This window comes from Bos indicus, chromosome 24 (assembly GCF_029378745.1).
Source record: "Bos indicus isolate NIAB-ARS_2022 breed Sahiwal x Tharparkar chromosome 24, NIAB-ARS_B.indTharparkar_mat_pri_1.0, whole genome shotgun sequence".
In the NCBI taxonomy this organism is placed as follows: Eukaryota; Metazoa; Chordata; class Mammalia; order Artiodactyla; family Bovidae; genus Bos; species Bos indicus.
Window position 1 is genome coordinate 4361832 of NC_091783.1, and position 16401 is coordinate 4378232.

The 16401-nt window shown below is 47.3% G+C and overlaps 1 protein-coding gene across 3 annotated transcripts in view; it reads right to left on the minus strand.

The window, feature by feature from the left end:
• Window positions 1–1852: 1852 nt before the first annotated feature.
• Window positions 1853–16401, minus strand: part of CNDP1 (carnosine dipeptidase 1) — a 29350-nt gene continuing 14801 nt past the window's right edge. For 2 of the 3 annotated variants that reach the window (XM_019987014.2, XM_019987012.2), the window contains exons 8-12: window positions 13608–13768; window positions 12202–12366; window positions 10091–10232; window positions 3354–3501; window positions 1853–3169 (exon numbers count right to left, since the gene is read on the minus strand). In XM_019987014.2, coding sequence (XP_019842573.2) covers window positions 3094–3169; window positions 3354–3501; window positions 10091–10232; window positions 12202–12366; window positions 13608–13768 — 692 coding nt within the window. In that variant the 3' untranslated portion in view covers window positions 1853–3093. The remainder of the gene's footprint in view (window positions 3170–3353; window positions 3502–10090; window positions 10233–12201; window positions 12367–13607; window positions 13769–16401) is intronic. The other variant, XM_019987013.2, reaches the window with a different exon arrangement.

Below are 16401 nucleotides of genomic sequence, written 5' to 3' on the forward strand. Positions count from 1 at the left end.
ACAGTTGCGTTATCTGAGCTTCCTTCTTACTCCACTTTTGGGAATCGTGGAGCACATGTTCTGTTGAGCATTCTGTGCTTAGCACAACCTTCTTCCTCAGCTCAGTGGGCCGTCAACCCTGCAGGAAACGCAGGGCAGCATTACCCAACCTTCTGATTGCTCAAGAGACATCATTCGAGTGAGGTCTGCTGACTCTGAGACGCTGACCATCCGATTCAGAAGTGCTTAGAACGAGGCCACATGGAACACGGTGACGGGAGCCGTGAGGGGCTCATGGGCAGCTGGTGTGTGGCCCCATGCACTGACTCCAGTGCAGCCCGGGAGACACAGGAGCTGACAGCAGCAACACCCCAGCGTGACTTGTTTCGTGTGCTTTCCCCAGTACTAGCTGCCCCAGAGTCAGTTTCACCTAGGAACAACATGAGGCAGAGAGCATGAAAATAGAAGTCCAGGCCAGGGACAACCCAAAAATGCAGCTGCAGAACCAGAAGACGATGTCAGCAAGCAATACTGAGCACCTACTGTATGCAGTGCACTGCGCTGGACCCGTGAAGTACAGAGATGAGTACCTCAGAGACAGCAGGCCCATGCACAGCAGCGGAGACCCAGTGTAGCTGTGATACATTTTTAAATATTTTTACAAAACACAAATTGCCATCATAAACTTCTTGTATATTTAGTTGTTGGGAACTCTGTGAAATACACCAGGTAGGTCCCACAAAATCCAAGGTGTTAGAAGACACAGTGTAAACTGGTGAGCATAAACCAAGCTTAATAGGAAAGAATATCAAACACCTGCCAGTCCTTAACAGCTAGCAATAATTTTTTTTAATTTATTTGTCTTTATTTGGCTGTGCTGGGCCTTCATCATGGCATGTGAGATCTAGTTCCCTGACCAGGGGTCAAACCCAGGTCCCCTGCGTTGGGAGTGGGCGTCCTACCCACTGGACCCACAGGAAGTCCCAACAATTAGCATTTAAATGTCCTCAAGCAGCAGCAGTAGCATCAGAGGAAGAGTGCTCCCGCCCAGCGCCTCACCTGGGTCCCACATCTGTGATGCGGGTCAGGACAGGCTGAATTACTGGCCCTTGGGTCCAGCCATGTTACATGAGCAGCTGCTACTGCTGCTAAGGCACTTCAGTCATGTCCGACTCTGTGCAACCCCATAGATGGCAGCCCACCAGGCTCCCCCATCCCTGGGATTCTCCAGGCAAGAGTACTGGAGTGGGTTGCCATTTCCTTCTCCAATGCATGAAAGTGAAAAGTGAAAGTGAAGTCGCTCAGTTGTATCCGACTCATAGCGACCCCATGGACTGCAGCCTACCAGGCTCCTCCATCCATGGGATTTTCCAGGCAGGAGTACTGGAGTGGGGTGCCATTGCCTTCTCCAAAATGAGGGGCAGAAGTTTTAAAACTGACATTTCAAGAACCCATGAAGCAGTGAGATGTGTTATGCTTATTTTTTATTTAGAATTATAAGAGAAACATTTTTTAATAAACCCTTAAATCCTTCTCAATGTGATTTAAATAATGAATTTATAAAGATTAAATCGGCTTGTTTACATATGCTTGACTGTAGAAAAATTGCAATTTTTTTGTTTGTTTACACCATCAAATCCAATCAAGCCAAACAAGATGGTTAACTGAAATGATTAATGATTAATGCATTGGCTGATGGATTTAAATTTAGACTGTGTTACTGATGTCAGGGTTGATTAGTTCTCTATCTAAAACTGATGCTATTAAGAGCTTTGAGCAATTTAGATGTAGTCATTGAGTAAAGTTCCAGCTGGGTGAGAAAAATCCTATCAGGATGAATTCTGCGGTGGCAAATTCACATGTGCACAGATGCTGAAGAGAAGGCAGGCCTTTATTGGAGGGGCAGGAAGGAAGATCGGGATGCAAGAGGGGCAGCAAGCTGGCATCAGGTAAAGAGGCTCAGAATTTCAAACACACTCGTCTTCACCCAAGGAATCCCAGGGGGCATGATCCCACTGATCATTTCCATCTCAGCAGTTTTGAAGAAGGAAAAGGGGAACGAGGTTAAGGTGGTACCATGCTGTAGTTGAGCTTCCCAGATGGCGCTATGGTAAAGAACCTCCTGCCAGTGTAGGAGGCATAAGATACGTGGGTTTGATTCCTGGGTCTGGAAGATCCCCTGGAGGAGGAAATGGCAATCACTCCAGTATTCTTAGGTCACCTCTCCCTGCTCTAGGGGAAGGTAGCGTGGTGTGTTATTTACAACCCACCTGAGACTCTCTTATTTTTTGGCTTCCCTGGTGGCTCAGCTGGTAAAGAATCTGCCTGCAATTTGGGAGACCTGGATTCGATCCCTGGGTTGGGAAGATCCCCTGGAGAGGGAACGGCTACCCACTCCAGTATCCTGACCTGGAGAATTCTGTGGACTATACAGTCCATGGGGTCAAAAAGAGTCAGACACGACTGAGTAACTCACTTTCACCAGTATTCTTGCCTGGGAAAATCACATGGATGAGGAGCCTGGTGGGCTACAGTCCATGGGGTAGCAAGGAGTTGGACACAACTGAAGCAGCTTAGCACATGAACACGTTTTAGTAACTCCTCTCACGGGGAACCCACAGGAGAATCATAGTAGTCAATGCAGGAGACCAACACATTTATCAACAAGAGAAAGACGTATGGTAAGAGCAAGGGTGACATAGGATGGACAGTCGGTGGGTGGAATGATTGTGTCTCTTGAGCACTTAGCGGCCCGGAACACAAACCGGGACTACACCAATGGAACTGCAAGCAGAGAACGTAGTCAGAGGCTTGTCTTCGCCCTGAAGGGCACCGCAAGCCCAAGCCAGAGAGGGCTGCAGCAGGGCGTGGGAAAGCAACTTGTCCAAGGTGGCTGTGACTTCAGAAAGGCGTGCAGCAGCGACATTAAACCATGTCCACCGTCTGTGCCTCAGAGATACTTTATTACTGGTCCAAAAGTCCAGGGACACTCTAAAACGGGAGGGGAAACATTATTTTCAAGAGCAAAACTCTCTGGATATGTAGATTCTGTTCTTGCCCAGGGTCATGTGAGAGGGGAATCTCTTAGCAATTAAGACCGACACTGGAAGGTTCCTACCATGATGAATGCAGCTTTGCCATCTCTAGGAAAAAGGCAGCAAATAATTTGGATCCCTCTATGTAGTTCCACCTAACAAAAGAAATAAGAGACACTGTTACTCCTGCTCAAATGACAGAGGAAAAGGGGTCTATAATTTAAACAGGAAGCCTTGATGATGCACATTTGAACCAGAGGATGCAGCCTGTCTGGGGTCAGCAGTGTGGAGACCCCCGGCTTGTGCAGGGAGCCACCAGCACCCACGGGGTCCACTCACCTGTTGATCTTCTCATTCTGAGAGTGCTCTCCGTCATCCACAGCGCCCAGCGGCAGCATTATCACACTCTTCTGGGTGGTGTCCTGAAGGATCTTGGCGATGGGTATGGTTGACCCATCCCGGATCATATCTGGCTCTGTCCCAAACACTGAAATGCAGGACAGGCAGGCATTGAATAAAACAATGGCGAGACCACCCCAAGTAATCTTCTCGAATGTACTGCTTACTTTGTCTTTCCTTAAAAAAAAAAAAAAAATCATTAAAAATTTGATATTTGGGATAAAAAGCTTCTTGATTCCACATAATGTACATTCTAAAATCATCAAAAGAGTCAAGAAGAAAACCACAGTTGTCTTCCTTACAGTTATGTACTTAAAATATATATATATTTTAGGGGCTTCCCCGGGGGCTCAGTGGTAAAGACAATCCGCCTGCCAATGCAGGAAACACACGTTCAGTGCCTGGTACAGGAAGATCCCACGTGCCACAGAGCAACTAGGCCCGGAGACCACAACTACCGAGCCTCTGCTTTAGACCCCGCTCACCTGGAGCTCATTCTCCACCATGGGAGAAGCTGCCACAGTGCACAGCCCTCCCACCGCAACTAGAGGGTAGTCCTAGCAGCAACAAACACCCAGCACAGCCCAAAATAAATAAGTGTTGAAAAAAATTTTAATGTATTTTAAATGGTTTTTATTTTGAACTAATTTTATACTTACAGAGAAGTTGCAAAAATTAGTACCTAGTTCCCATATATCCTTTACTTTTCCTAACATTAACATACAACCACTGTGTATTTATCAACAATAGGAAATTAACATTGGGGTAACATTGTTATTAATAGCTAGACTCAGGCCGGAAGGGAATTATACCACGTTTCCCCTTTTTTTGTTCCAGGTTGAGCCCAGACTCCCACAATGCATTTTGTCATCACTTTTGAGTCCCCTCTGGCTTGTGACAGATTTGTTCCTCTCTGAACCGGACCCTCTTGTACAGTGCTGATCGGTTGCTGTATAAAATGTCCTCCTGATTAACTTTGTCTGATGCTTTCTCATGATCGGAAAAAGTCATGTATTTTTAGCAGGAGTACCATGAGATTGTGTACCCACTTTTATTGTTGCTACATGAATTAACTATTGGGAAAGTGGGACTTCTTTTGTTTTTATTTTTATTTGTAATCAACATATAAATAAATAGCTGTACTTAACTATTACCTGAATATCTCAGTGTTTGTGTACTCAACTTTCAAGGTACTCCAGATCAGATCAGATCAGATCAGTCCCTCAGTCGTGTCCGACTCTTTGCAACCCCATGAATCGCAGCACGCCAGGCCTCCCTGTCCATCACCAACTCCCGGAGTTCACTCAGACTCACGTCCATCGAGTCAGTGATGCCATCCAGCCATCTCATCCTCTGTCGTCCCCTTCTCCTCTTGCCCCCAATCCCTCCCAGCATCAGGGTCTTTTCCAATAAGTCAACTCTTTGCATGAGGTGGCCAAAGTACTGGAGTTTCAGCTTCAGCATCATTCCTTCCAAAGAAATCCCAGGGCTGATCTCCTTCAGAATGGACTGGTTGGATCTCCTTGCAGTCCAAGGGACTCTCAAGAGTCTTCTCCAACACCACAGTTCAAAAGCATCAATTCTTCGGCGCTCAGCCTTCTTCACAGTCCAATTCTCACATCCATACATGACCACAGGAAAAACCACAGCCTTGACTAGACAGACCTTTGTTGGCAAAGTAATGTCTCTGCTTTTGAATATGCTATCTAGGTTGGTCATAACTTTCCTTCCAAGAGGTAAGCGTCTTTTAATTTCATGGCTGCAGTCACCATCTGCAGTGATTTTGGAGCCCAGAAAAATAAAGTCTGACACTGTTTGCACTGTTTCCCCATCTATTTCCCATGAAGTGATGGGACCAGATGCCATGATCTTCTTTTTCTGAATGTTGAGCTTTAAGCCCACTTTTTCACTCTCTTCTTTCACTTTCATCAGGAGGCTTTTTAGATCCTCTTCACTTTCTGCCATAAGGGTGGTGTCATCTGCACATCTGAGGTTATTGATATTTCTCCCGGCAATCTTGATTCCAGCTTGTGCTTCTTCCAGTCCAGCATTTCTCATGATGTACTCTGCATATAAGTTATATAAACAGGGTGACAATATACAGCCTTGACGTACTCCTTTTCCTATTTAGAACCAGTCTGTTGTTCCATGTCCAGTTCTAACTGTTGCTTCCTGACCTGCATACAAATTTCTCAAGAGGCAGATCAGGTGGTCTGGTATTCCCATCTCTTTCAGAATTTTCCACAGTTTATTGTGATCCACACAGTCAAAGGCTTTAGCATGGTCAATAAAGCAGAAATAGATGTTTTTCTGGAACTCTCTTGCTTTTTCCATGATCCAGTGGATGTTGGTAATTTGATCTCTGGTTCCTCTGCCTTTTCTAAAACCAGCTTGCACATCAGGAAGTTCACAGTTCACATATTACTGAAGCCTGGCTTGGAGAATTTTGAGCATTACTTTACTAGCGTGTGAGATGAGTGCAATTGTGTGGTAGTTTGAGCATTCTTTGGCATTGCCTTTCTTTGGGATTGGAATGAAAACGGACCTTTTCCAGTTCTGTGGCCACTGCTGAGTTTTCCAAATGTGCTGGCATATTGAGTGCAGCACTTTCACAGCATCATCTTGCAGGATTTGGAATAGCTCAACTGGAATTCCATCACCTTCACTAGCTTTGTTCGTGGTGATGCTTTCTAAGGCCCACTTGACTTCACATTCCAGGATGTCTGGCTCTAGGTCAATGATCACACCATCATGATTATCTGGGTCTTGAAGCTCTTTTTTGTACAGTTCTTCTGTGTATTCTTGCCATCTCTTCTTAATATCTTCTGCTTCTGTTAGGTCCATACCATTTCTGTCCTTTATCGAGCCCATTTTTGCATGAAATGTTCCTTTGGTATCTCTGATTTTCTTGAAGAGACCTCTGGTCTTTCCCATTCTGTTGTTTTCCTCTATTTCTTTGCATTAATCACTGAGGAAGGCTTTCTTATCTCTTCTTGCTATTCTTTGGAACTCTGCATTCAGATGCTTATATCTTTCCTTTTCTCCTTTGCTTTTCACTTCTCTTCTTTTCACAGCTATTTGTAAGGCCTCCCCAGACAGCCATTTTGCTTTTTTGCATTTCTTTTCCATGGGGATGGTCTTGATCCCTGTCTCCTGTACAATGTCACAAACCTCAGTCCATAGTTCATTAGGCACTCTATCTATCAGATCTAGTCCCTTAAATCTATTTCTCACTTCCACTGTATAATCATAAGGGATTTGATTTAGGTCATACCTGAATGGTCTAGTGGTTTTCCCTACTTTCTTCAATTTAAGTCTGAATTTGGCAATAAGGAGTTCATGGTCTGAGCCACAGTCAGAGCTCCTGGTCTTGTTTTTGCTGACTGTATAGAGCTTCTCCATCTTTGGCTGCAAAGAATATAATCAATCTGATTTTGGTGTTGACCATCTGGTGATGTCCATGTGTAGAGTCTTCTCTTGTGTTGTTGGAAGAGGGTGTTTGCTATGACCAGTGCATTTTCTTGGCAAAACTCTATTAGTCTTTGCCCTGCTTCATTCCGTACTCCAAGGCCAAATTTGCCTGTTACTCAAGGTGTTTCCTGACTTCCTACCTTTGTATTCCAGTCCCTTATAATGAAAAGGACATCTTTTTTGGGTGTTAGTTCTAAAAGGTCTTGTAGGTCTTCATAGAACCGTTCAACTTCAGCTTCTTCAGCATTACTGGTTGGGGCATAGACTTGGATTACTGTGATATTGAATGGTTTGCCTTGGAAACAAACAGAGATCATTCTGTCGTTTTTGAGATTGCATCCAAGTACTGCATTTCGGACTCTTTGGTTGACCATGATGGCTATTCCATTTCTTTTGAGGGATTCCTGCCCGCAGTAGTAGATATAATGGTCATCTGAGTTAAATTCACCTATTCCAGTCCATTTTAGTTTGCTGATTCCTAGAATGTCAACATTCACTCTTGCCATCTCCTGCCTGACCACTTCCAATTTGCCTTGATTCATGGACCTGACATTCCAGGTTCCTATGCAATATTGCTCTTTACAGCATTGGACCTTGCTTCTATCACCAGTCACATCCACAGCTGGGTATTCTTTTTGCTTTGGCTCCATCCCTTCATTCTTTCTGGAGTCATTTCTCCACTGATCTCCAGTAGCATATTGGGCACCTACTGACCTGGGGAGTTTCTCTTTCAGTATCCTATCATTTTGCCTTTTCATACTGTTCATGGGGTTCTCAAGGCAAGAATACTGAAGCGGTTTGCCATTCCCTTCTCCAGTGGACCACATTCTGTCAGATCTCTCCACCATGACCTGCCCATCTTGGGTTGCCCCACGGGCATGGCTTAGTTTCATTGAGTTAGACAAGGCTGTGTGACCGGCGCGCTAAAGCACAGGCGGCTGCAACCGGCATGCTAAGCACGGCTGAGAAGAGCCACCCCACATCCAAGGTCAGGGGCAGAAGCCAGGTGGACCCCATGCCCGAAGGGTGGCCGCCAAGAGGAGTTACCCCACGTCCGAGGTCAAGGGCAGTGGCTGAGAGGAGATACCCAGCCTCCGAGGTCAGGGGTGGCGACGAGAGAAGTTACCCTGCATCTGAGGTCAAGGGCGGCGGCAGGGAGGAGCTAGCCCATGCCCCCACGCCTGAGGCCAGGGGTGGTGGCCGGGAGGACCAACCCCATGTCCAAGGAGCCGTGGCTGTGCAGGCGCAGGAGGGCCTAGAGGAGCTATCCCACGTTGAAGGTCAGGAAGGGCGGCAGTGAGGAGATACCCCTCATCCAAGGTAAGGAGCAATGGCTGCGCTTTGCTGGAGCAGCCATGAAGAGATACGCCACGCCCAAGGTAAAAGAAACCCAAGTAAGACGGTAGGTGTTGCAAGGTACTCCAGGAAGTGGTATTAATGGATATCCTAAGGTCTAGAAAGAGATGAGTTCAGACCTTCCAGGCTAGAGGACAAGTTGCTGGTGACAGAGCAGAAATGAAAAACAAAGCAAAACCACAGAAAAGAATCTGCCCCAGGACTTCCTTATCCACAGAGCAAGGTGTGAAGGTGAATAAAGACAGTGGACGTTGTTAGCAGAATGGTCCAGAACATAGACGGGCCCTAAGTTGCCTAAGCTTCCCTGCAAGAGTAGGTCAGGCCTTGACATTTCAATCACACGCCTCTCTTCAGTGGCAGTTCCTTTATCTTCCTAACCCTTCCTCCGTTTTTCTTCACTCGGCAGCGGGGACGATTATGTAGCTCTCAGTTTTGGACTCGTCCTGTGATGGTTAATGTCTGTGTCCCTGGACTGACCATCCTGGTAGAGAGTGAGGGCACCAAGGAGGTCTGGACCCCAAGTTCCATCTCGCCATCATGAGGGGCATGCCCCAAGGCCCCTCTGTGTATAAACAAGTGTCAGCGTCTTCCCATCGCACATTTGGACAGACCCCCAAGGCCGCCCTGCCTTTAGGAGAGCCCCGAATTTTGTAATTGTTGGCAGTGTCCCATTCCTGTTGAAAAAAGGCTGGCTATTCCTTCTCCCCCAGCAGCCAGGGCCCAGACACGTGTCCCCTGCTCACTACTCACAGGATCCTGTGAATATGAAAGTCAAAAGAGGTGCCACGGAGGAAATTACAAATAAAGCTACTCCGTATTTCTGGAGAAGGACTGCTGGTTTTAGATACAGATGGGCTGGAATTGAGCTTCTCATGTGTTTTGTGATTTTGTACAAGGAGCTCATATCCAGGAAGCTGCTTCAGTGGAAGCTCATGTTCCTGCCTTGGGCCTGTTTGCTCCAGCCAGGCAGTCCAGCTAGGGCTTTGGAAGAACAAGACCATACATGGTGGGAATTAGAGATCCAAACCCATGCCAAGATGAGTCCATGGGTAAACATTCTCATGGGGGGACCCTGTGTTCACCCAAAACCCAAGCAAGGAGGGTCAAGCTTACACACATACACATCCCTCCAGGATGAGCCTGGCTCCTGGAGAACGCCCTGCCTTATGTAGAGGGTCTAGTTTTCTGCTTCCTGATGCCCTAAGACCATTAATACCCAAAGCGCCTTGTGACCAGGAAGAGCAAATTCCTGGGCAGCCTGGTGTCAGCTTGCTCATTCCACTAAATCTTAGCTGCTTCATGTTTAATCCCAGAGGATTTCCTTTACTTTCATGCAGCTTCAGCTGTGCCTTTAAAAGGATGTTTTTAAATATTAGTCATCATTTCCTGGGTCAGGAAGATCTCTTGGAGAAGGAAATGGCAACCCACTCCAGTATTCTTGCCTGGAAAATCCCATGGACAGAGGAGCCTGGTGGGCTGTAGTCCATGGGGTCCCAAACAGTCAGACATGACTGAGCGGCTATTTCCACACTCCCATCATTTCCATGAGCACTGGAGGTTTTCACGTCCATCATTTTCCCCAAAATTCAAGTCTCCTAGTGAGCTTAAATGCTGGCTTTTCCACTAATAGCTGGGTGCCCTTCAGCAAATTACTTTGTCTCTTCGGGCCTTATTTGTAAAATGGGAAAGATGATAGGGAAGACTCACGAGACAGAGCATTGTGCATGCTAATACAGCCCATAGAAAAAGGACGATGACACTGAGGCTTTAATCTCACCTGCCTTATCCACTGCTCCACTAGGCACCACCCCCCACGGTAAACTGGCAACTCAAAATATCTTAAGCCCAACCTGTTTTGATGGCTCTTTTTGCTGCAAGATACTGATGGTCGCTGATATTTGCGATCCACGGGTGCAGTCCCAGTGCCATGGAAACAGTCATCTGGTTGGAGCTGTTTCTTTTGGAGAATATGTATTCAAGATGCTGCTTCACCTGAAAGGTAACATTTTCAGGTGTAAGAGAAACCTTCAAGTAATTCTCTCATACTATGAATGCACAGTCATCTCTCATCAGGAAACGAATTAAACCTCAGCCCAACAAATTTGAGTATTTTGCGCTTTGCCTGAGGTCTTCTGGAGGGCCGGCCTGGAGTGAGCAGGCTCTCCAGGATTGGGGGGTAAGCGGGGGGCTTCATCCAATGAAAGCAACACTGGGTCTCACTCCCCTTCCTCCCCTAGACTCTCCAAGTCCAGCCCCGCCCCAACCTATCCTCAGCACGATGTCTGTTAGCATCTGATTATTTGGAATTTTGTTAGTTATGAAACATAATGCAAGTATAACTTCATCTGATGACTGATTGCCCTCTTTGGACTTATCAGTACCTTCATGACTATTTGGGGAACACATTACTTTGCCAACAAAATTCCATCTAGTCAAGGCTATGGTTTTTCCAGTAGTCATATATGAATGTGAGAGTTGGACTGTGAAGAAAGCTGAGTGCCAAAGAATTGATGCTTTTGAACTGTGGTGTTGGAGAAGACTCTTGAGAGTCGCTTGGACTGCAAGGAGATCCAACCAGTCCATTCTAAAGGAGATCAGTCCTGGGTGTTCTTCGGAAAGAACAATGCTAAAGCTGAACTCCAGTACTTTGGCCACCTCATGTGAAGAGTTGACTCATTGGAAGACTCTGATGCTGGGAGGGATTGGGGGCAGGAGGAGAAGGGAACGACAGAGGATGAGATGGATGGATGGCATCACTGACTCAATGGACGTGGGTGTGGGTGAACTCCGGGAGTCGGTAATGGACAGGGAGGCCTGGCGCGCTACAATTCATGGGGTCACAAAGAGTCTGACATGACTGAGCGACTGAACTGAACTGAGCTGATACATTTAGAAATTTCCCAGAAGTGAGAGCAGTTCTGAGCTAAGCTGTGAAGAAGCCTTGTCATCAGTGTCCTTCTCTTCCCTCGGCTCTGTTAGCTGCTACTAGGGAAATCCTCCGAGAGTAACTTCAGACTCTGAAATAGTCCTTCCAGGGAACTCCCAGGGGTCCAGGGGTTGGGACTCGAAGCTCTCACTGCTGAGCGCCTGGGTTCAACCTCTGGTCAGGGAACTGAGATCCCACATGCCATGTGACACGGCAAAAACAAAACAGAACAAAAAAACCCTTCCACTCTTGGCTTCAGCAGATGTCAGTGGACACCTGTCCCGTGGCAGGAACCGTTCTGGGTGCTGGGTCAGCACCCAGCTGGTCACAGCTGTGAGCAAAAGCAGGATGGCCCTGCCCTCCTGGAATCTATATGTTGTAGAAAGAGGGACAGGAAGTCCAAAAACAGAGGGAGGCGGGGAGAAGGGAAGAGGGAGGAGGGGAGGGAGGAGAGGAGGGAGGAGGGAAGGGGGGACGGAGGGAGTGTGTGGATGCAATCAACAATAAAAGGGACATGACATGGGGACAGAAAGGGATGGGATGAGGTGTTTGCTGAGCGCATTTATTCAGAGTCTACTTTCCATTAAACTTGAGCGAACTGACACTTGGTGGATAATTCAGACACTGAACTCTGCCAGATAGCGTTGTCATTAAAATGGCTGCGTTCAGAGAGTGGATTTCAGACAACGCGGACAAACTGATGACCGCGGCTGCAGATTTTTCCGGCTCAATCCAGCCACAGGCAGTTAGCTGCTCCATCTGGATGGAAAACCAATCTTGCCTTCATGTCTACCATTTAATCTTAAAATTTCCCATCACTCCAACTACAAATGGTCGCTTATCTGACTAATGTAATTGCATATAATTGAGCAGAGAGATTTTCACCAAACAAAAATTTCTATCAGTTTCTTGACATTTGTTCCAGTCCCTTTTCTATTGGAAAAAAGAATGATACTTCAGTGCTAACAACTGAACTGCCCCCTACACTGTGGTGCACGGCACTCGGACGAAGCACAGAACTAGGCACGCGGTTACCTGGGTCTCCACCACAGACATATCCATGTGAGGGACTAGACGGATGGAGAATTTTCCTATGACTCGGCCAGGAATGACTGTTTTGGCTCCAGGCTCATGAAACGCACCCTCGATCCCATGGATAGAAAGAGATGGGTACCTCCATAGGTGCATTAGAAGTTCCTCCTATGAGATAAAATTATTTATTACAGAGAAAAATGTTTCATTAAAACCCGGTTGAGTGGTATCCTTGTGTCACCAGTTTCTGTACGTCTGTGACACCGCTCACGACAAGCTAATTATCACCTCCTTACTGAGACGGGTCTGGACGAAGGTACAGGTGGAGTTCCCCAAGGACCCGAGACCTGCCCGAGCCGCTTCTGCCGACCACAGCCCCTCATCGCGCCAGCTCTGAAGTTTGCAGTTAAAACTGGGATTCAATTATAAATTTCTGTCCCCAGGCATTCCAGTGATCACTTGTGTGCTAAATGCATTTTGTTTTCCAGAAGCCATCAAAGAAATCTGCAGACGTTTAAGCCGGTGGCCCCCAGAGAGCCAGTCTGAGCGAACAGATACACTTCATGATAATAAACTCCCCACTTCTGTTCAGGGTCCCTCCCTTCCCTGGAGGTTCCTCCCCAGGAACCAGCCAGAGTGACCCATCACTGGAGGGGCGAGGGGCGAGCGGGTTTTTGTTTCTTAAAAGGAGGAGGAGAAGCAGAAGGGAAAACAAAGAAAACTAAATTGGCCAGTGTGTGGGTGCTGTCACTCAGTCATGTCCCACTCTGTGACCCTACAGCTACTCTGTCTGTGGGATTCTCCAGGCAAGAGTACTGGAGTGCATTGCCATGCCCTCCTCCAGGGGATCTTCCCAATCCAGGGATAGAACCTATGTCTCTTATCTCTCCTGCGCTGGCAGGCAGGTTCTTTACCACTAGCACCACCTTGGAAGCCCAGATTTGCCAGTAGCCAATGCTTTTGGCTCTGGGCTTATTTACTACACTGAGGCAGTGATGGAGAATTTTTAGATTAAACCCTAAAGCTCTAGTTTTGTCTTTTTTTTAATAAATTTTAAAAAAAGAACAATTAGGGATCTTGGAACTGAAATAATCTCAGCCTATCTCAACCTCTAAATAGACAGGAGGCTCAACTCACTGGCTGAGGCTGGCATGGGGTTGAGTCTCATAAACCGATTGGAAACACACGGCTGTGAGTCAGGCCACCCAATGCCCATGCCGGACGGACCCCAGGAAAAGGGCTGGCTGATCTTGACCCTGGGACAGGACCCTGAAAGGGAAACCTGCCCTCATGAGCGCATGCTCCCGGCTCTGAGATGTGCAGAACAGCAGTGCACGGCAAACCAAGCACTGGGAAAGCATGGGTTCTCAGCATTCCTCTTTCAGATTACCTGTCGAGGCGTGACCTACCTTGGTGTCAAACAGGAACTTCTTAACCTGGCTGCTGTTCCGGTACTCCTCCATGTCCAGGTCGATGGCCTCGTATACCCTCTTCTCCTCTTCTGTAACAGGAGCCACATGCCCATAGATCCCAGGGACCAGGATGCGGCCAGACGCGTCCACCAGGCTGCCTATGAGAGACACACAGGGGTGGAGGCAGGGGGCAGTTGCAGGTGTGCGGGGTCCTAGCCCTGGAGAGGAGCCTTAGGATGGACATGATCATTTCTGGCCTGTTAATCTGCTTCACCAAAGCCCCATAGCTCATAAGGTAAAAACTGTAATGCAGGTACCATTAAAGAACAAATATTCATTATAAAGAAGAAATTAAAGACCATATTTTATAATATACATTCATTATAAACAAATACAACCGTAACTGCTCTTCAGGGATGTACTTGTAGATGCTGTGTGCTTATCTGCCCCCCTAGGGTCCTGAGTTATGAATTCCCCTCATTTGGCCCAATAAGGAGTATCATATATCAAATAAATGATGCAAACTCATTAGTAAAATTCAAGTCAAAAATAAATTGGGCACCGACAGACTAGGATTGGCTGTAACTGATTTACAATCCGCCTCTGTCACCCCTTGTTCCTTGGAAGAAAAGCTATGACCAACCTAGGCAGCATATTAAAAAGCAGAGACATTACTTTGCCCACAAAGGTCCATCTAGTTAAAAGCTATGGTTTTTCCAGCGGTCATGTATGGGTGTGAGAGTTGGACAAAAAAGAACCTGAGCACCGAAGAATTGATGCTTTTGAACTGTGGTGTTGGAGAAGACTCTTGAGGGTCCCTTGGACTGCAAGGAGATCCAACCAGTCCATCCTAAAGGAGATCAGTCCTGAATATTCATTGGAAGGACTGATGCTGAAGCTGAAACTCCAATGCTTTGGCCACCTGATGAGAAGAACTGACTCATTGGAAAAGACCCTGATGCTAGGAAAGATTGAAGGTGGGAGGAGAAGGGGACGACAAAGGATGAGATGGTTGGATGACATCACCGACTCAATGGACATGAGTTTGAATAAGCTCCAGGAGTTGGTGAGGGACAGGGAAGCCTGGCGTGCTGCAGTCCATGGGGTCACCAAGAGTCGAACACAACTGAGCGACTGAACTGAACTGAACTTCTGTCACCTCAATGAAAACAACACAAAACTTTTAAAAGCCCCACCAGTGACACAGTCACTGAGTCTTCAGCATCACTGAACCTAAACTTCCGCCGCCTGGCTCATCTTTGAGGACAGAGATGAACAGCAGACAGAGCTGCTGGCAACCCAGCCGGAAAGACACAGGTAGGGAACCAGCGGTGGGACCACCTGGGCCAGCCTGTGGGGCCAGCTGAGGGGGGTGGTGCAGTCAGTGGTGAGAACGGACACGTGTGTCTGAAACACCAAGGGCAGCAGAGGCCAGGATGCCCAGGGTCCGGGTCACGGTGCCCATTTATCTGGTGTGGCCAGACCTCACCCTTGAGTGGGGCAGGGGTGATTCAAACCGACATCTGAGACCCGAGGCTGCGATCTGAGCAGCTCACCACTTCCTCCAGCAGAAATGCCCCGGGGGCCAGTCCTGTAAATCTGTTTTCTCAGGATGGAAGTGGCCTTCCCCATGCCGGCTAGGGGGAGTGAGTATCTGATTTGTTTCAAAAACAAAGTGAAAACATGTGCTTTTCATCCTGTTCACGACTCTGGTGGGACTTTTCCTAGTAGACACTATGCCCTGGCAGGGCTGAATGGAATTCCGTGTCTGGGTGAAACCACAGTCTACCAGGATGCGGTGAGGCAACAGTGCCTGGGGCGGGTGGAGGGGAACTCTAAATGCACTCCCAAAGATGTAGGGATGCCACGCATTCTGTGCCGGGAGGCAGTGGAGGATGGGTCTGGTAAAACAGAGATTATTTTATCTCCCCCTACCCTGCAAAACAAAAATATTAAGTTGTATGCTATCTGAATTCTTCTGGAAACAATTTAAACACTTTAAAGAAAAATGGCTCGCTGTTTTCTGTCTGAAGCCATCAAGCATGGAAAATACTGTCCAAGAGTTATATTGCAGGAAAACTAGAAGGCCTTGAAAAATAGGTGATAGATAAATATGCAGACAGAAGAGACAGCACAGACAATAGGTGGATCTCACTGTTTCACTGGGTAATGAAGGAGCAGGATGCAGTAGAATAAAGTGACACTGAAGACCGGGGGCGACCGCCCAGCAGGGCTGCCGGAGGGCTGGTGGTTCCCTGGCGGAGGCCCCAGGCCACCAGGATGTAAGCGTGCAGGGCGGAGGCAGCGCCGTGTGAAGATGCGAAAAGGAGGGGTCTTTGCTAATGGATCCCCCAGAGGGTGCATGCATGCTAGGTGGCTTCAGTCCTGTCCAGCTCTTTGTGACCCCGTGGACTTGTAGCCCTCCGGGCTCCTCTGTCCATGGGACTCTCCAGGCAAGAATACTGGAATGCTTTCTGGCAATTTGCCCAAAGGAGGTTGTTGTGAAATTTGCACAAAGTCAATCTTTATCCAGGTAAGAAGGATCCAGATGTTGTGGAGTCTGAAGCTTGTCTAACCTGAGAACCTCACTTTAAAAAAAGAAGCAAATTATGACTTGAATTGATGCTTTTGAACTGTGATGTTGGAGAAGACTCTTGAGAGTCCCTTGGACTGAAAGGAGATCAAACCAGTCAATCCTAAAGGAAATCAACCCTGAATATTTGCTGGAAGGACTGATGCTGAAGTTGAAGCTCCAATACTTTTGCTACCTGATGCGAAAAACTGACTCATT